Source organism: Anopheles coustani, chromosome 2, assembly GCF_943734705.1.
Source record: "Anopheles coustani chromosome 2, idAnoCousDA_361_x.2, whole genome shotgun sequence".
NCBI classification, from domain to species: domain Eukaryota; kingdom Metazoa; phylum Arthropoda; class Insecta; order Diptera; family Culicidae; genus Anopheles; species Anopheles coustani.
This window is the reverse complement of record NC_071289.1, coordinates 61472427-61492657: the sequence shown is the minus strand read 5'-3', so window position 1 is coordinate 61492657 and position 20231 is coordinate 61472427. Positions and strand designations below refer to the sequence as shown.

At 41.6% G+C, this 20231-nt stretch overlaps 1 protein-coding gene across 1 annotated transcript; it reads right to left on the bottom strand.

Moving 5' to 3' along the window:
* Positions 1-708: 708 nt before the first annotated feature.
* Positions 709-13887, bottom strand: LOC131264751 (diuretic hormone receptor-like). Its single transcript, XM_058267020.1, has 12 exons — positions 13563-13887; positions 9088-9283; positions 8895-8988; positions 8659-8752; positions 6601-6681; positions 5167-5264; positions 4906-5016; positions 4556-4741; positions 3866-3993; positions 3354-3404; positions 2025-2118; positions 709-798 (listed from the first exon to the last, which is right to left on the bottom strand). Exons 1-11 carry the CDS (start codon positions 13885-13887, stop codon positions 2085-2087), a joined length of 1398 nt encoding a protein of 465 aa, XP_058123003.1. The 3' UTR covers positions 709-798; positions 2025-2084.
* Between the last annotated feature and the right edge of the window lie 6344 nt (positions 13888-20231).

Below are 20231 nucleotides of genomic sequence, written 5' to 3'. Positions count from 1 at the left end.
GGATACGATGAATTCGGTTACCAGTTAATTTAAATATACGGAAGTTTTCGATGTTTACATTGAGATTTCATATATTTTATGTCTTGTTTACAGCAAAATGTGTTCAAAAATGTCCAAGAGCTGTGATGTAACAGTATCTTTTAACATGTGATAAAAATAAACTCTAAAAATAAACGTTTATTCGTGGGTTAATATTCATTATATCTATATTAAAACATTTTATTTACCAACAGAATGTATTTCTCTACTTATCAAAATAAACAATCTCAAGTGTCTGCTTCCGAACAGCTCAGTTTTGTTTTCAACATGAAATTTGATAGCAGGTAGCGAAAAAAGTTAAAAACATATACAACGTGCCTTTTTTTCACCAGTTAGTTCATCTTGTTTACATTGAGATTAATCGCAAAATGCTTACACCAATGGTTAACGCTTTTATTGCGCACCGAATTAATTAGTCTACTCTTTCATCAAGTGTATGCCATCCCCTAGAACTTCCTAATTTCTTTATTCCTTCGGTTTGTTCACTTTCCTATACATCAATCTACCTATCTAGTATTCTTATCTCCTTCGCTTACTTTTTAAAACATTAACGGTCAATACCCTTCATCCATCAGCTGCAAGTCGCTCTCGACAAGCCGGATCGTAAGTATTTGGTTTCGGTTTTGTTCCTTTTGCACTCGACCCTAACTGAGACCTCTGAGAGCCTGTGTGGGTATGCATGCATGTTTCTGGACGACTATTGACGTTCACGGAACGGATGGGAAATTCATCGACTCTGGTCGGGAAAACTGAGAAAACCTAAAGGGGGGAGAGAAGAAGAAAAGATGAAGGGGGAAAGTAAAGTACGGACTGGGTTATTAGAACATCATAAATTAGCGGCAAATGTGGGGCCATGATGGGAAGGGATGTTGATGATAATGGCGTTGATGTGCAGGCGAATCTAAAACTGGAGAGTGAAAAATTGCAAGACGATGGGACGTAACTAAATCAACAAGCACATGGATCGTGGCAAAGTAACAAAGTAACAAATTGAGTATCTCTTGCTCACCCGTATTAGACAGTAGATTTCTAATTATTTTTTGTTGGATGAGTTTTCTGAATTTTAAATATATTATCTGTTATGTACTTTATTTTTCCTCTAGTCTACATTCTACTCTTAGACATCTAACGATTTTTTTGTCCTGAGACCGTGCTGAAATAGCGGTTGTTATCAACCTATAGTTGTGAAAAGTAATCAGGAGTACCAAAAAAAAAGTGTAAAGCACTCTTAAGAAATTTATTTAACACTCATCGTGCCGTAGCGATTACAGTTACACCATAGTTCACTCATGGCACCACCAGCGCTGGCAAAACAACTCATCGTTCATCGTTTGATGGTGCGATAAACCTCAGCCGAGAAGTTAGTTGATGATGTTCATTTTCCACCGACCGCCGCGTGGTCCATTCAATGCCCGAACCAACGATGGCCGGAGGAGGTACCGGGCGTGCGCTCCAGTAGTAATTAAAATCTTAATCCCGTACTACGCACGAATGCTTCATGGTGACGATGCTGTACTCGACCGTCCTGCGTGGCGGGGAAACGTGAGCGTTCGATATCGGCCGCCGTCCGTCGGAGGTCGAATGGCCAAGGCGACGGGATCGCATAAAAAGTAAACATTCAAACAATAACGACAGCAGTGGAGAGAAAATTAAATTTTGCCGGCGCTCGCTCCAGGCACACCATTTTATTTCAGTTATGAGTGCACGTGCTCATGAGAATGTATGTCAGTGTGCTTTGTGTGATCATCATTCTCTTCAAAGGGGGACGTGCAAATCCATGCTTGGTGAATAACTATTAAAAAGCAAACATATCAAAATAGGGCCAACATCAATTCATTACTCAGAGAACAGGATGAAAACTTATGAATAAAATGAATCAGTTCCACCTAATGAAACCTAAATAATATATTAATTGCATATTTCAGGAAACAAATAAAATAGTAAATCAAATAAACACATAACCCGAAAAGCAAATCAAAACATACCTCAATGTTGGATTTTTCAGTAAAATTCAGTACAAATAATGAGATGGCCAGAAAACAGGATCAGATTAAAGGTGCTGACGTGGTCGTTGTCAAACTGTGTTTGCGAAACGATGAAAAAATGAAAAAAAAAAGTGTAAAATCAATTGTACAATCGATCAAAAGAAAGCAATCAAGTAGTGAAATAAAGTAAAGCAAACAAAAAAGTGAAATGCAAACGAAAAGATGAAATGCACACATAAAAAAACTGTCCATATTGTTGGACCGGCACAGCAAAGTGATGATTTTTTTTCGACCGTAACAAACAAACGCGAATTCAACTGGTTGTTGACGATAGCACCGTATTTGCGCAACACGCTGTTGCTCGACGTAAGGAAATGGAGCGGGTGAAAATATTGCCGGTGGAAAAACCATCACCCGAAAATCAAATCAAAATCATAACCGATGTCCAAGTGAGCGGGATTTCCAGGAAATCAGAAATGAAAAACAGATTTAAGCAAACGAATATCGAGTGAATACACATATTGACGAGGATACGAAGAAAAACACATATGAACGCTAACAAAACTATTATTATAATCCAATTTGTATGCAGCACATGCTGGAACAATTAACTGTATGAGGGGGATACGATCGTAAAAAGGTTTTCAAGAAAATATTTGTGAATATTTATGGCACAATCAATAATTTTTTATGTTTCGTTAAAAAGAGGCTTATTTAACGTTATTAAAATTTAATCAACAACTTAACAAGATATAATTTCACTTTTTTTACGTACACTTTTTTTACGTTTGTTTAAATTGTTAAATGTGAATTTAGGTTTAAAAAACCTGAATGTTTCTTCCATAATAAAACTAATTATGTACTCTTTCTCTAATGCTACTAATAACGAAAAAAGAATGTTGATGAAGCTACAAAGAACATCAAGTCGATAAAATAACAGAAGTTGTGCAGGAAAAGCTTGTAATGTATACTGTGAACTTAAAAAACAAATTAAAATTAGTTAACAACACAAACGATCAATAAACTGAACGTCAAAGGATCTCGTGTGAAGCACGGTACGGGCAAAAGGAGTGTATGCAACAAATTAATACCCCTTTACAAGCTGAAGCTAACAAGTAAACACAGCAAAAGTTGCACAATGCACACTTTAACGATCGGTTACATTGTTGCAGCACCATGGCCAACTGACGACACGCAAACACGTGCACACATTTGATTTCGGAGTGACAAGTAAAAACGAAGGCATAACCTACAAGCTAGGAGCGCAGGGATAGGAAGGAACACGATTTTAAAAACGAAATAAATCCATGTTGTCTTTGAAATACCAACCGTGTGCTTTCGGTCCTCGAGCGAGGCGAGTTGTCTTTGCTGAACGTCGGTCTGCGGAGCGTTACAAGGATCCAAACGTCCGTGTGTATGATTGTGTGTTTGATCCCGAAAAGGATGAGGAAGTCGATGGTGATCCGACGGTACGATCGAGGTTTTTTTTCCCCCAAACAAACAACATGAAACACGGTTGGTGTTTTGTCCTCCCATGGAGTGGGGAGAATGTATGTGGATGATTTTTGTTTTGTATTGTTTGAAATTCGCGACATTGATGAAAGGGGTAACAAAGATTGAAGAAAAAAAAGAATGGACCATAATATTCAGTTATGAGAGACAATGAAGAGAATTATTTCCATTCATATAAACACACAGAAACCGAATTGGAAGGAAAAGCGAAGGAGAATAAAACGTATCCGTTTCGGAATGATTAATTGGTAACGTTTGGTTTAAAAGGAAAGAGAAAAACCAAAAACAATAAACAATGCTAGCGAGTTTCTATATTGTACGAGTGTTACCTTCGATGATGGTTGTTTACTTTTCCGGAGAGAATGTTTCGTTCATCGCGCCAGCGATAGAAGTGATGCCGCAGCGTTTGGCGAACCTCCGAGTTGAGGAAGCAGTACAAAAGCGAAACGACGAAACCCTGTTGCAAAGGAAGACATTAAAGAACGATGAGAATGCCACTTCTTCATCGAGTTAAATAATCAATGGGAAAATGTTATACTGCTGACAAATTGGCAGCAAACGAAAGCAACAAAAAAAGTTTGTATTGTTGTGGAATATGGCAATTATGTTGGCCTCTTTGCAGTCCCTTTTACGAATAAGTTTGTTAATCATGTTTTTATGTTATTCTATAGTAACGATTTAGTAAAAATTTACAGTTTCTTACTGATTCTATTTTTGATTCGTTAGAAAAACATAATTTTTTAATCTGTCTCCTAGATCTAATACATAAGAGGTTTTTCTTAAGAGTTTCCTGTTGCCTTTGAGGCGTGGCACAGGTGATCCTACTTGGAATTCCTAACCGGACGATTGAATTCGAATCGAACATCTTTGCCTGTTTTCCCTTCGTTTCCTTTTTCGACACCTTTTTGAATTGAATCAAACTCGTCTGAACCGAACCGTCCGGAGGGTATGCTTTTCCACCGTTCCTGATCTATTACACGCCAGGTTCCGCTTCCATGCCAGTCTTTTGTGCCGCTTACCTGTGTGCTGAGGAGAATGGCTCGCGTTATGGCGAATATCTGGCTCCCGACTCCCTCGTCCGGGCCGTAGATGACGATGAGGTAGGTGATGCCGAGGAGCGGTATCAGCACGAGCAGGGCCTTCGAGGCCTTCCGATACTGGCGCGTCTCGACGGTGTTGGCCGAGCGGAGCTTAGTGATCAGGACCTGTCCCGAGGTGTGAAACGAAGAAGGAAGAAATATTGATAATATTTCTTGCAACCTTTTTCCCACCGGTTTGAGTGAATCCGGTGCTGGCCAGGAATCAATCATCATTCGGCATTCAGCTGCACCGGAAGCATCACTTCCTCCGCTCCGCAAGTTCCACTTACCCACATGATGCGCAGGAGAAAGATGAGATTGATAACCAGCACGGCAAAGGACGGGCCCTGGATGATCCAATCGATGTGAGATTCACGCATCCATGAGCATTCTACTTCGAGCTGCCGGGAAACGGGGGGTTAAACGGGTTATATTAATTTTGAGCAATACTTTACACTTACATGTTTGCGTTTTTGTATCTCGAGGCCATAAAAAACTTTAAATGTTTACAATAGCAAATTTGACCGTAAATTTTGTACTAAAATACTCACTTTTTTTTGGTTTTCCAAGCTTGAATGTTCCAGGCTCGAGCTTGTTGGAAAGAATGGCTTTACGATGGCCCATACTATGACAAAGACTAACGGTCCACCTAAATAAATAGAATGATTCAGTTAAAATAAATTGAAAAAACAATGTACAACACACTGATATAAATCAGTTTACACCGCATGACGTATAATTTTATTTATTTCTTGAAACAAATTTAAATTTGAAGGAAAATAGCACATTATGTAACAAGATTAATAAAAATTAACATTGTTAACTGTCAACTGACGATAAATACATTGAGCTTCACCGGCAAACCTTCTAAAACTGAAAGTGATTAACCTTCTGAAACCAGTTTGCATTAAGCTTTAAATCAAAATTAAACTCATAAAAATGAGATTGGGAACAAATGCTTGCCACTTGGTACGCCATTCTACGTTCCAGATTCAAATGATTAATCTCCGTGCGCCCGCGTTGGTTGCGTTGGCAGAGGATTTAATTAAACTGACAATTCAACCAGTGACTATACTTTCCACCGGTACTCTTCAGACCTGGGATGAAATTAAATTACATTCACCAGTTTCTCGTTTGTGCTTGGTTTCGAAACCGGGCCAACTCAACGTAACAACAGCTCTATCCATCGAGACTGTCGGGCTCGGAGTGAAACATTTAACGAATGATTAAACAACACTCCTTTCCCAGGCTGAATCCCTTGCTTCGAGATGGCATTGGGTATGGCTGCTGGTTGGTCAAAGGGGGAAGCATAATCTTGCGTAACACGATCTTGCTCGTCGGATCTGATTGATCCTTTCGTCTGACTCGTCAGTGCAATCTTAGTCAAAGGCAGTAACGAGTCAGTTGAGATGCCGGCTTAAAAGAGAAGGCTGCATCGGAGATTCTCATGTGTCTGGACTCGCTCGGCCGGCTTATGATCGAGTATCGGAGTAGAAGTAATTGACAGACCATTACGGGTGTGGCTTTCCGGTGGAGTATCGAAGTTCAGAAGTCTAGCTATGAACAAACGTGCAGAAGCTGTCGGTTCTTAGAATTTGCAGTGCACTGAAGAAAAGGCGTTTGAAGTATGTTTTATGTAATATGCTTTAACGTGGTAGGATATCGATAGGACCCAGCAATATAATGAAGCACTGTTTAAGTTAAAACTTTATTAAAATGAAATATTTAGAAACTAACAAACTGTTATTGACAAATAATATCAATTATTTTATTGTATTTAGAAAATTATGGAAATTATGTTTCTATCGGTGGAGACGCCTGGTGGTTTGTGGACTAATGCCATAGTTAAAGATAAAGTACAGGGAATTACTTACAGTTTGGGAAAGATAGAACCCAACAAACAAAAGTTTGCCTTTGATACTGTACATTTAAACTCAACACCCTGCTCGAATATTTTATTGGCAACTTAAGAATAACATACTTACCCCAACCGATGATGGCGTACTTCCGGAAGCGTAATGTATCGCCGGAAAACGTCTGCACGACCAGCATATACAGATAGAGCCCTACAATGAGAACGTGAGATTAATTAGCCGAAGGAAAAAGCAAACGACGGTGAGGGTACATTGGAATCGTCGAAAAGTCAAATCTCACTAAAGTCAGCTGCATCTTTAACTAATAGGCACACTGGTTCCACTATTTCCCTCTGATTCCCCCACTCCGACACCTCAATAGGCTCCTAATTGATGGCGTATGTATTAATCACGAGAGCTTTAAACTAATTACACGGTTGACAACGTTCCAGTTGCTCGTGGTCGTGCCGAAGCATAATGCGAGCTAGCGAGCAAGAGTTGCACTTCACGGTGAGAATAATGAGTTAATGAATATTTTATAAGACAATGTGAACGATTGCACCGGGTAATTAAGTGCACAAACTTTCCAAGCATTAGCATGCATTTCACTTGCCTTCGCTTTACCGCTTGGGGATGTTAGGAAAATTTAGTATCGGAAGTAGATAGTAAAAGTAGAGGATTATGCTTTCTTCATTTCCTTTTACAAACTTAGATCTAAGAAGGCGAAAAACAATGATAATTGGTCCTTTTCTTCAGTACTGTTTTCTCAGAAATACCTGATTGCTTACATTTTATGTTACCTCAGTTTTTCGCCACTAACTAATTATAATCAAAACATAATCATCAAACTTTTTTAATTTATTAAGGAACCACCCTCGGATGCTATATTTATCTCATACGCGGTTTATTTTCATCCATCGTCATAAATAGAGCACCGTTCAGCGACGTATGGTTGCTCTCGGTTCCGCCCTTCACGTCCAACAAAATCACGACTAAAATTGATTATTTTCATTCCACGCGGTGGCGCATCAAACCCGCACCGCGCGGCAGACACGTCTTCGGCATGGCCGGTTTTGGTAATTAATCGGATCATAATTATCGTGCCATAAATCCAGCGAACACCCCACCGACGCCGGCTAAACATCGAAAAGCAATTAAAGTCAATTATGGAAGCGAAGCATCAAGACGGCCTCAACTGCACGGATCCAGACGGAGGCACCGGCCGTATAATGGTAGTAATTGGAAAAGTGGCAAAGAAAGCTAAAAGTTTCCGCGCGCTCGGAAAAGGAAACAGTCACGGCCCTGGTACGTGTTTCGTGATGGAACGCTGGAGTAGCGCTAGCGGTTTGCTTACGGGGAAAGTACTCACTGCTGAGAACGTCCTGGGTGTTCAAGTTCAGGTCAGTGTTGTGATAAAATTTACATTTTATGGTGCACCTATTTTTTTTCTTTTCCTCCATTCTTTGGCACACGGCATCTGCATCTAGATGTTACCGGATCACGTTCGAGTTTTTACTCGATGGAAAAAGTTTCTCTTCCACCCAGGAAGGTTAAGCCAGTCTCGTATCAACGGATAATTTTACCAGCTGGCAGCCACCAATTGACTCGTTGATTTGACCAACTTTGCTACTTGATTACACTTCCTTTCCTCCATCCCATCGAGCATTTTTTGCCATAACTTTAAGTTATAAACGAACAATCTTTCGGTCACATCCCATAGTGACACTGTTTTCTTCTTCGCAAATTCTTTGGATGGGGGAGTTTCGCAACGCGACGCCATCCTCGCCAGTAAAGGGGAAAGATAATATTTGTTTATAAAACTTGTTTACTTTGCCTCGAAAACCTGCTTCAGAGAGCGGTTTGCCGTTTTTTCATATTTCCAACTCAAAATATACATCGCAAAGGTTCTCGGAAAACCAAACGGACAACCGTGCTGCCGTCGCACTGTGGTGTTAACGTTGGAAAATTAAGTTGTTTACCGTCCCGATCAAACAGACTCGGGCCCGCATTATGTGACATTATCGATCACCATTTTTTTTATTCAAATGAAGGGAAACATGGAAGCGTACGGAAGGAGGAAAACTCATCGTCTGGTTATGAATATAAACAGAGTAAAACCTAAGCCACGAGCGAGCAACAAGAGCTGGCAGGGAACTAAAACATCCTCAACCCAGCTCGCACGATACTCACCTTCGACAAGCATCCAGAAAAAGTTGGTCGTGTTGAAGTAGTGGAAGAGCGTCATGAGAGATAGGCAGCCGATCATTTCTAGTTTGACGTTCTCCTAAAATGTTCCGTGCAATATCACGATGGCGATTCAGATTCAGTTGCGGCGAATTGGAAAAAATATAATAATCATTTTTAAATTAACTCAAAACGCTCATCAAATTCATTATCGAGGAATGAAAAAGGCCAACCTCGGCTACATGCAGCGACAGCAGCAGAATCCACAGGCTCGAGGACATGATGTAGGTGAGGAACAGGTTGACGTGGATGGTGTTCCGAAGGCAGCGGAGGTCCCTGCGGGCAGAGCATTTACTTTTTTTTTAACTCACACGGTAACTCTCCCGGCACCGCGGACCGGGTAAAGGGCGGCGGCCACACACGCCCACTACTCACTTAAAGTACACCAGCACGGCCACGGCCACCACCAGCGCGGCCAGGCTGATCGAGTAGCCGACGTAGTAGATCAGCGACGGCAGCTCGATGCTCGGCTCGAAGCTTGACATCGGCGTGGCAAGGACGTGCTCGCACCGGTCGTAGTCGGTGTAGTTGTCCCAGGAGCCGTCTACGTTGCAGAAACGCGTTGCATTCTCTGGAATAGAAATAAATTGTTTGGCTTTTAACATTAACGACATAGTAAATTCAATTGTTTGTTAGTTTGTAAACATCTCAATTATTTAGTTGTTTATTGTGTGTTCTTATCTTTCATTTATAAAGGGTTCAATTAAATATTTGTTTTCATCCCCATTCTGTTTATTCCGCCTTCTTATGGCTTATAATTTGTTTTCTTAAATTAGTAAAAACCGGTTATTTGTTATAATTAAAATCACATTACATGTTCAATGAACAAATAAACTCATTTAGTGAAATCTATATATGTTTTTAACAAACTACTTTAACTAGTTTAGCTGAATGTGTTATGGTGGAACATAATGGTAAAGTATTACAACAATTCAAACGAAAAAAAACGAGTTCAAAATTTTGTGAAATCTGTGCCATCGTCAGATGAATTATTTTTTGTATTAATCTTATGTTTAAATGGAAGTTATCGATTCTATGAAATATGTGTTTCTTAGAAAGACATCAAACAAACTCTCACATTTAATGTATAACACCCGGAAAACGGATTTCTGATCAATCATAAAACATTTCAAAGAACTAAATGGCGGCCTATGAAGTACCTAGAAGCCAAACCTAATTTGTTATATGAAACAAATACCGTAACATTCTAGGAAAAACATCACATGAATGCTAGCAACCTTGTGCAATAGATGCGAATTATGGAACAGGTGATGTGTCATGTAGATTCTGATGGTCTATTCTGTAAAAATAATTTTTTACTGATTATTTCAAAATTATGCCCATCCGAACAAAGTAAGCTCATCATCGATGTAATTCATTTTAAATTGCAAGAGTATTGCGATTCCCCATTTCTTTTCTAAGCTTATTAGCCAGCTTCGTTTTACAGAGTCACAACCTTTTTAATGCTGCACTGGTGCAATGAATAATTAATCATTAAGGAACAAACAGAATATCACCTAAACTGTCAACTGCAAAGGAAGCTGACTTAATTCCCGCCCGGCCATTCTGGCGACTCGCAAATTGGCGTCAGACGGAGTTTTTCCTCTTTGGATCGCTTGTTCGCTTTACATTAATTTACTCTCGTTCCGCCCGAGCGCACGCTCGCTAGCCATTTCCGGAAAAGTTAATTAGCATTGCTCTTAGTCCAGTTTCCGTGATCTCGCCAGAGGACGGTTCCGTCGGTGGGCGTAAACTGGACGGACGTTTTGTTATGCAAGCTGACCGAAAACCTTCTTGTTTGAACGCCTTCATCTCTGTTCTGGTGCGCTCTTACCAGGAATGGGTTATTTTTCGTTTTTCTTCTTGTCTTGCTTCATCTTTGACCCAAATTTGTGGCGACCATTAAGGCACATTCAACAGGTGGCGCTTTTTTGGTGCGCGCCGTAAGTAATAGACAAAAATTAGTCTTCCAGCAAATGATGACGGAAAAAGGTTTTTTGTTTTGTCTGCGAGTGAATAAAAAGCAAGAGAATGTTGTTGAGAACAGCTTTGAAACATTGAAATATGGTGTTTTAAAGTCTAGAGCTGGAAATAAGCACGTGCATCAATGAATAGAAGCCCAATTTATACAACGAAATCGTTTATTTTATGCAAAGAAAGATAGATAAATGAATTAGTTGTGATAGAAAACATAAAAAGAATGCAAATGCTATGAAGCAGTATGAGCTTTTTCGTTAGCAAAGTTGAGATGAAAACCTGTCCAAGCGAAATATCACTTCTTTTACATCGATTGTATCTGAGAACAAAGCCAATTGTCCTAAATACATACGAACAAGAGACCACCTTCAAAAAAGGAAAAAATCGCCATGGATGGTAAAAAAAAGCAGAAAAACCAGAACCATTTTAAGCTGTCTTGCATCCAGCGTTGGAAAGAAAATATTGCATTAGCATGGAAATAGGATTCACCCGCCGAATCCATGGGAAGAAAATGTTAAAGTAAGCATCACCGAAACATTTCCAATTTGTTAGCAACCTTTTTGCCGCACGTAAGATGAAAATTACCCATCTTCTGGTGTACAACTTCTTCATTGGTAACAAAAAAAAAAAACAAACAAACTAAAACAGATAACAAAAGAAAGGCAACTGTTCCTTCATTTGGCGCTGATAAGCTGGCGAAAGGGTCTGCGTTGTCTATTAATTCATCTCCCGTGGGCCCAAGTTAACCCAAGAAGCAGATCGCTGCTCAGCTTTCGTGCAAACACGGTGCTACTGTTCGGTCGAACAAAGGCAAACCTTGGGTTCGTCGTGGAAGATGATTTGTGCGAATGAGGGGTTCACGAATCAGTGCCGGCCATTGTGCAAAGCTAAACTCAAACAATGCCATCCAGGAAGGTCAGGTTCGTTGTCCCCTCCCGAATGGCGTACCGAAGGAGAAGGCACACAGTATCCTTGAGCCAATTGTTGGAACCGAAAGCAAAGGGAAATAAGGCAGCCGAAGGAAAAGGTATTTTCATGGGCAGTAAGTTAACCTTATTAACTTGATGTACTGGATCCGCCCGGGGTTCGGTACATTACACGTCGGTACCGAGAAGGACACCTTGGCCCGGGTTCGAATGGTATCTGCGCACGGAGGAGAGATAGTAAAAATGATTCAAACGAAACGGTTGCCTTGTGCGAGTCATGCCACCGTAGCAAGCATCTTAGTTTAACACCGCTGCCTGAGCAGAGTGAAACAACGCGTCTGGTTCTCGTCTTGTCGAGAGCAAAACATGCCAAATAGTGTGGAGATAACGCAAGGCTAACAATGCCGACGACGTCCGGCGCGTGACAGCATCTCGAGTTGGTGTGAGGGAGGAGTGATTTATGTTCACCACGAAATACTGGCGTACTGCTCTTTTTATCTTCGTTCCGGCGCTCTTCCTTTATATCCTAGCCCCCGCCCCCTCCCTCGTTTACTATCCCATCCATCCGTCAGTAAACCAGGCGCGAATGTTAAGTATGGGAACGATGCACGATGCTTCCGGACCCTTGTTTCGCCTTCTTATTGGTTCGAACTGTGGGTCAAGGTGCACCGCTTCAACGACACTCCATCTGGCGAACATGCTCGCGAGGACGCACACAATACCAGGCGTCTCCATTTACCAGGCGTCTCCAGTTACCAGGCGTCTCCATTTACCAGGCGTCTCCATTCGCGGGGCTTGTAAATCGGCCACTTCGAGGCCGATAAACTTCGTGACACCAGGCGTGTTATTTGATAGTGATTTAATGGGCGAGCAAATTTGGAACTTCGGCGAACTGCCATCAATTGTGGGCCCCTTTGGCGCGACACGAGGGAAAAACGAGGCAAAGCTAATAAGTAACGTTGTCGTGGTCATTTTATTTATTTGCTGACTGTGGTGTGGTATGATTTATTTCATTTTAATTTTATTTAAATGGAAAAGAATGAATTATATTCGGATTAGTTCAATCAATCTAACTTACAACTTGTTACATACAAATACAATTAACAATATCTCATGAGAAAAGCTGTGGAATAATTATTTGATTGAACATAAAATTTACTCTACGAATTGTCCTTGACTTTCAGTTGAGCATAAATATTTCATATTGTTGACTAGTGAGAACGAGTGGGTGAAATAGAAGAGTAGATCTGCGAAATAGTTTCTATTATGTTTACAATCATGGCGAGTAAAAATACGCAATCTACTTTGCTAATTAAAATAATTTGAAAACACCAGAAAACTATTATCCAAAGAATTGATTTAACCGGCAGCATCAAAAAGCTATTTTACCCTTCGCCTGAAAAACACGCTCAATTCTTGAACAATAAATTCAAATTTGCCAACAATCCCGAAACAATAGAAAATGTGCATGTGTGTGGTATGGTATATGTATTGTTTGGCTCTTTAATCCAATTCATGTAACGAGCAAATTTTCACAAAAACTTTCCAATACCGCGTGATTTATGCCATTTAGCTGTTTTCCTTTTTTTTGTGCAAATGGACATTAATACGAACGATAAATGCAAAAGCTTTTGCTCGAGTATACAAATGCTTTTCGCTTATGGTTGCCTTAGCTTGCTTTTCGCCAACCTCACAACAATATGGGTTAGCTTTAAGGTATTATTTAAATAACTTTTTATATTCTTGAGGCTGAAGATGATACCGCAGAAAAAACAATTTGAATGAGCTATAAAATAACGTTAACCTTGGGAATACTAATTTGATCAACTCATACTTGTATTTATCTGTCGTGGTTCATAAATTACTGTAGACTCTGACTATAAACGACTTTTTAATATGACTGTGAAGCACTTATAATTTAACTCAAGCTAAATTAATCATACTTACGCGAACTATCATATGGCACTCCCAAGAGCTCGGCAAAGCAGGGCAGCACGGCCGTCGTGTTCGGTGGAGTTCGCGGCCAGCAGGACACCTTATCGAAAAAGGATGGACAGGCGACGTCCTGCAGCCCCTCTTCTGCCTGCTGCTGCAACCGACACCGCTCTGCCAGGCTCATGTTCATGGCCAGCGCTAACAGGTTGTCCATCGAAAACAACCCTGAACCGGCTTCCGGTGGCAGCCCGGTGAGGTTCTCCGAAGAGAACGCATCTCCGGAGGTATCCACGAGTGCCATCGAAGCAATTTGCCCGTCGAGCGATGTTTCGTTCATTGCAAAACGGGTTATTTTTCTCCCAAACTGTATTCGAGACGCTGTTTTCAGCCGACGTTTCCCACGACACTTATGTGCCTCACATTACGCCAGAAGAGCAACGATTAAGAAAGCTTACTAATGTAGAGCCTCATCTATCAAGGGAACCCCGACGGGATTCCTCGGTAGGGCACGTTGACATTCACAATGCTTCCGTTGGATCAAACTAAAGCTCATTTCACTTCGTCACTGTTTTCAATTAATTTCAAATCACTTAAAATCACTTTCGGAAATCACAATTTAATGCTAAAATTAACATTGAAGCTAAATTAAACATTGATCAAACAGCACAAAACCATCATTCACGGAAAACACACCGTCAGAACTCATGAATAATATTTCTTCTCCACATTCTGATGGCTGCTGTTCCATAAATCCTCCTTTCGACAATCACTCGCCCACGCCACTTAACGGTTATCGATGGCACTTTTCGCAGAAAAGGCGTCTACCACCCGCTTTCTGCGAGAGGCTGTGGGGTGAACATAATTTTAAAACATTATTGCACTTTTCAATTTCACGTTTTCCACCCGTTTCGCTTCTCCGATGTCAGTTTTATGCTGAACAAAACGGTTTCCAAACAACCCCAGTGGTGCAAGAAAGCAGCAAAAGGCACTCAGCGCCACTGGCAACTTCTAACTATAAATTTTCCCATCCCGCACGCAAACCTGGGCGGTGCTCGCGTGAAAACCCGGTGCGACCAAACGCGCTACCGTCCAGATGGAAACTGATTTCACCGGCGGAAAGCGCTTCGATTTCTGCCGGTCCAAAGACGATGCCGATGCGGTCGTCGTCGTCGTCGTCGTCGTTGTCGTTGCCGCCGCCGGTCTGTGTATAGCAGGCTCGGCACACTCACACAACCGTGCCAACCATTTCCAGCCCCCGAAAGTCGGGGGCGAGCTCGAGCCGGGTGTTTGCCGTTTCACCGGGGTCGTCGCCGGGTTGTATGTTTTTCCTCCAGACCGCCTCCAGCTTACTACGGTTGCTGTGTGCTCGCCGCGACCGATCCAGGATCTTGACTTTTCGCCTTTCTGCTCGGGGTTCGATAAATACCACCGTTTGTCATTGGTGCGTACATGCCTTCACGATGCCGAGCCCAGGCTCCGTTCCGTTACCCAATCGGTCCGCTTCCCCGCCATTGTGGTTCTCTTGTTCACTTAAGTTTTAACGCAAACTTTTTGCGAAACATAAAACGCACCTTTTCCGAACGAAACCACAAATGGAGTCGATCATCTTCTCATCGCGTTGACAACGCGTGGAATATTTTACCATTAATGATGATGATGTCACGCACGTGCACGGGATTGCTGGCGTTACGGGAAAGGGTGGCGAAAATGTGCCGAAAGGCTCTTGAGATCACCGTGTCGGGTGTGAATTGCTTTCGATCGATCAAATAGAGCTTCACATATTGCTTACCCCGTCCCTTGCTGATCCGTCGCTTCATCCTTTCCCATCCTTTTCCGTTTCCCAAAAAAGCAGCCTGGTTGCCTTTCCGAAAGAGCTGTTCATGAACGGGTTCATGTGCCCAAAAACACCGCTGGAGGTGAACGAAAACGAGTGAAACCACAACGCCAACGGGGGCGAGAAACATTCGGAAACACATGCACGCGCCACACTTGCACACCCATTCCAGGCACGCGTGGATGGAATTATTCAAGGTGGTGCGATTTTCACCTTCCATTTCACCCGCACGATCCGCACAAAATTTCGCGAGCGAAAAACGCAATCGAATAGCGACGGAAATGGTTTCACCCTGGATTGTTTTCTCCTCTGCTTTTGCACTTTTCGATGCGATCGCTTATGCTCATTTTATAGCACCTATGTTTAACTGCACCAAACGCAAACCATAGAGGGAGAAGCAACGCATGGGGAGCGTTTTATGTGTGGCCGTAAAGATTTACGAGTTTTCCGACCAAAGTCATTGCAAACCAGGAGGTTTTCATTTCCCAGCGAACGGGTGGTTGTCCTTCATATGGTCGCGGAGTTTATTTTACAGCTTCATATCCGACTGCTCGGCTGGGTGGATGATTTGTTCGCAAACGGTTATTAAAGAAAGGTTAAACTATAGGAAAATTCATGAAAACAAAGGGGAAAAAATGATAAACCCAAAACATGGAAATCTAGTATAATATACGGAAAAGGGATAAACGTACGGTTCCTCAAAAAAGAAAAACATCAATGTTACTTCTTCGAAGAAAGAACATACAACTGTCTTGCAAATAAAAAAGGGTTTGGCCTAGTTGGCCGTTGGCATAAAGAAATCTTTCTACATTAGGAAAATCAATTTTGCAACCTTTGAATAATAATGATTATGACATCCACAACACACAGGCACAAACAACCGACGGAAACCATTGTCATTGGAATCTTCTGATGTGATCAACCGGGGGTTTTCTGTTGGTTCTAGCAAAAATTCGAAACACACACACACACACCTACTTGTAGTCGAAAAGAAAACGCTAGCAACATCAAATATAATGTAATTGGAATCTGTTCCAGATAAAACAACAGCAACAAACCCACACACGATGGAGGTGCTCGGGCCGGGGCTAGAGAAACAAAAGAGAGAACCAAACCAAACAGACAGCATCAACCGCTCGTGACGAAGACTTTTCGTATACCCCCTAGAGGAAAGCAACAACCACAAACATAATGGTGGAAAATGAGCGAAGGGAGGGTAAAGTTTCCCCACGTGCAACCGGGTCAACAGCGTCGGTCATAATTTTGTGGGCAGCATCGGGTTCGCTGGCTATAAAAATATCTCTAATGAACAAGGACAAACAATACACGCCCTGAACCGAAGGGAAAACTCTGTTCTTTTCCGTCCCGTTTCCTTCTTCCCTTCGGTTTCACGTTCCCACCCCCCGAGGGGCTGGTGGCGAGGGACACAAACAAACCTTTCGGTCGCTGAACCGTGTTGTGTTCCTTTTGTCGATGTTTGGAACGTTTGGTCCACTGACCGAGAACGCTGTGGAACGTCGAGCCCTTCTGGAGTTTGGCATTTGTTTGGAATTGTTACCGGTCACTTATTCCATGTTCTGGTACGAGGTATGTTGTGTTTTACAAAGTGTCAAATTCAGCTGAATTGAAATTATGAAACTAGGACATAACAATTTTATAAAGCTGTTTTACATATTTTCCAACGAAATTTTCAACACGACTGACCGATCAAGGAGGTACTTAAATTTCCTTCTCTACAATTTTGCATAAAGGTTCCACTTCTAAACAACGTAAACAAATTAACGTTGCGCTCATTACTGCACTGATGCATCCAACGCAAGTGGTTCTGATTAAGTTATTTTTAATTTTATTATTCACTTCTTGCAGATAACGAGGAAAGCATTCATATCTTTTTCCTACGCTGGAGCCATCTTTTCCACGCAACACAAACAGACAAATAGGCACGACGCTAAGAAATATAAAATGTTCATCCACCACCACGCCCGAACGGATAGCGTTTCTCGAACGTGGAGAGAAAGCATGAATGCATAATTAATGTGCTGTTCGGCAGCAGGCCTTCGTTGATCATTATCTTTCGCTATGGTTGTCATTTCCCTCTTTGCACCCCCCGGAAGCACTCGGCCAAACTCGGTCGGTCATGGAGAGTGTAAACAAGTGGAAGCCCGCATCATGGTGTTTGTGCAGACTGGGACCGGCTCGGTCGGTTCGAAGTTACGAACCACCGGCACCAACTATTTGCAGACTTGCTCGGGCCAGCGTTCCTTATCACAATTGTGCTGAACAGACAAACAAAAATTCCAACACAAGCCACCGTCAGGACAGTTGTGTCTTTTATTTTTTGCAACAGAATAAAAAATATGACATAAACGGTAGGAGCTGGGGGAAAAAATGGTGTCTCGGTCTCCCGAAGACACACAAATGCGTAGAATGGGCGTTATCTTCCGTGGCTGTCTTTAGCAGGAACGCATTTTCCCGAACAACGGAGCTTTGTGTTTGATCAGCAAACATCGTCGAGGTCATCCTGAACTTGGCAAACTGGAAACGAGAAAAAAAACGGTCTGGTGCGGTGTAGGCGAGTTTAAAAATCCCACTGCCAGGGTCGGCTGAGCACAATCAAACAACGTGCCGAAAATGTGAAGAAGCTAATTAACGTTTAAATAAAGATTAGATAGCTTTACACGATGCCCGAGCTGATACGCGCCGCAGATAGGCATCGGAACGGGAGTTTCTGAAACGAACAACCGGTGCAGACACTTTAAAGGTAGCGATTTTTTCCTAACCTTGAAGGTCGGCATTTCCCAGCCGGGTTCTTGAATTTTGAAAATCCTTCCATGATCCGGTAGAAGAAGGTGCAAACCCACTCTTCAAAAGCCTTCACCATCCCGGTGTACGCCTGAGGCACGAAAAAAGCTGGCCGAGGTTACGTGTTCGGTTCGTGGAAATGTTTTCCCTACCCATTGCATGCGATGCGAGCAACAGGTGGCATCAAAGTTCTGCGGGACCTTTGATGCTGGCAGGAAAAATCACTTTTTCATTCTCTCTTGTTCCCTCTCTTGAAGACAACGGTGAAGACGATAGGAAGAAACATACTCCAATTTAAAGATAGAATTTCATCCAGCTCTTTGCGGAAAGCAAAGAAAAAAGTGGCACAGTAAATTGCTGTTGAACAGTATTAAATGGTTTGCAAGTTATGTATGATTTAGAACAATTTAGTTTTATCAGAGAAAAAACAAAGAAATATCAAACAGAATAAAATCATAACGAAGTTAGTTGGAAGCTTAAAAATGCTTTACCGACCATTTATAAATATTTTTAATTAAAAATACATCCAAATAATTTTTTTTTATTTTTAAAATAATACTTTCCGGTTATTGAAATTTAACATACTTTTATTAAGTATGAATCTACAACAATTTACCATATTTTTTACCATATAATTTATATTCCAGGCTAGTGTTTAGAAAAAGGTTGTACATAAATTTAACAACCTCCAACCCTACAACGGTATCCACTTAGCGCCGGAAGCTTGGAGAACACTTTAGATTGGACCCTGGACGAGGACGAATGGTTCGGCAGAGATTTCGTAACACATCCGTCAAAAGGCACCTTTTGGGAACGAGCCTCGGTTTGCCGTCCCTTGTTCTCATAATATACCAAGCTGAGGCATGTGTGGGTTCCAAAATCAACAGCAACTCGACTCACGGCGAGCGGAAGGACGGCGGAGTGTTGCTCCGGGGCCTGAGGTTAATTAAAACCTCCACCCCCCAGAGCTGCCCCGGTGCCTACCGCGAGCTCCCTGAATGGTTGAGGACCGTACTGAGCAACTTCTGTTAATGAAAAGGCTGCTCGGAAACATTTGATGACAGATTTTCCTAAAACACACGCGCGCAGATTGGGTGTATCGTTGATGCTGGGCATATGCTCAACAAATGTCTAGGTCAAACAATGTTTCACCATTTCGGGTGATTTTGGCAAATTGATAAAAATATGTGGGACGATGTCAAAGTTAGGCAATACTCAATAAACTTGTTGTTATGGAAAGTTTGTAGCTTATGACAAGTATTACACATTTGACGCAAAGGTCTATTTCGATAAATAAAATATGTTTGAAGACTATGAATATGTTAAGTGCATTCAAATCCTATAAAGTTGTTAGACACATTGGTTTTATTTTTAATAGACACATTGGTATAAAGAAAATACATAAGGGCTATTAAATGAAACCAAGACCAAACCAAGATGAAAGGACTATTTAACTAGCAAATTCAATTGATACATTTAGAAAAGATAAGCTTATGTCGGTAATCAACAACTCACTCGGAGATAGCTTCATATTCATCACCTCAAAAGCAAACATGAACAATCGCTTTCGTACTAGGTGAATCCGCCTTCAATTTGTTTACGAGGCGGCAATTCCCTACGGGTCGCAAAAGGTCCAGCTGCTCCCAGCAGGGTGTTGTTTACAGCTGTGACTAGTTTGTAGCAATTATTACAACATGTTGGCCCGAGTTGACGGGTTCGTGATGCAGCCCTAGAATGCGGGAACGAGGTTGTTTAGAGAATTGAACTGAATTTGATCGATTTCCAAACGAACAAACGGATAGAATAGACTAGATTTGAGTGGTTAAATTATGAGTGACACTTGGGAGCAGCAAATTCATTCGCTAGAACACAAATTACGTGGGATAGGGAAGTTAAAAATGTTTACGAGCGGTTCGATTAAAATATGTGATCCAACCTTGTTACATTTATAATGGGTTGCGGTTCACCAATCGTTTCAAATCACCGTTAATTAATACACATTCTCGCAAGAGTATTTTATGGTTTTCAAGGATCGTCATAAGACT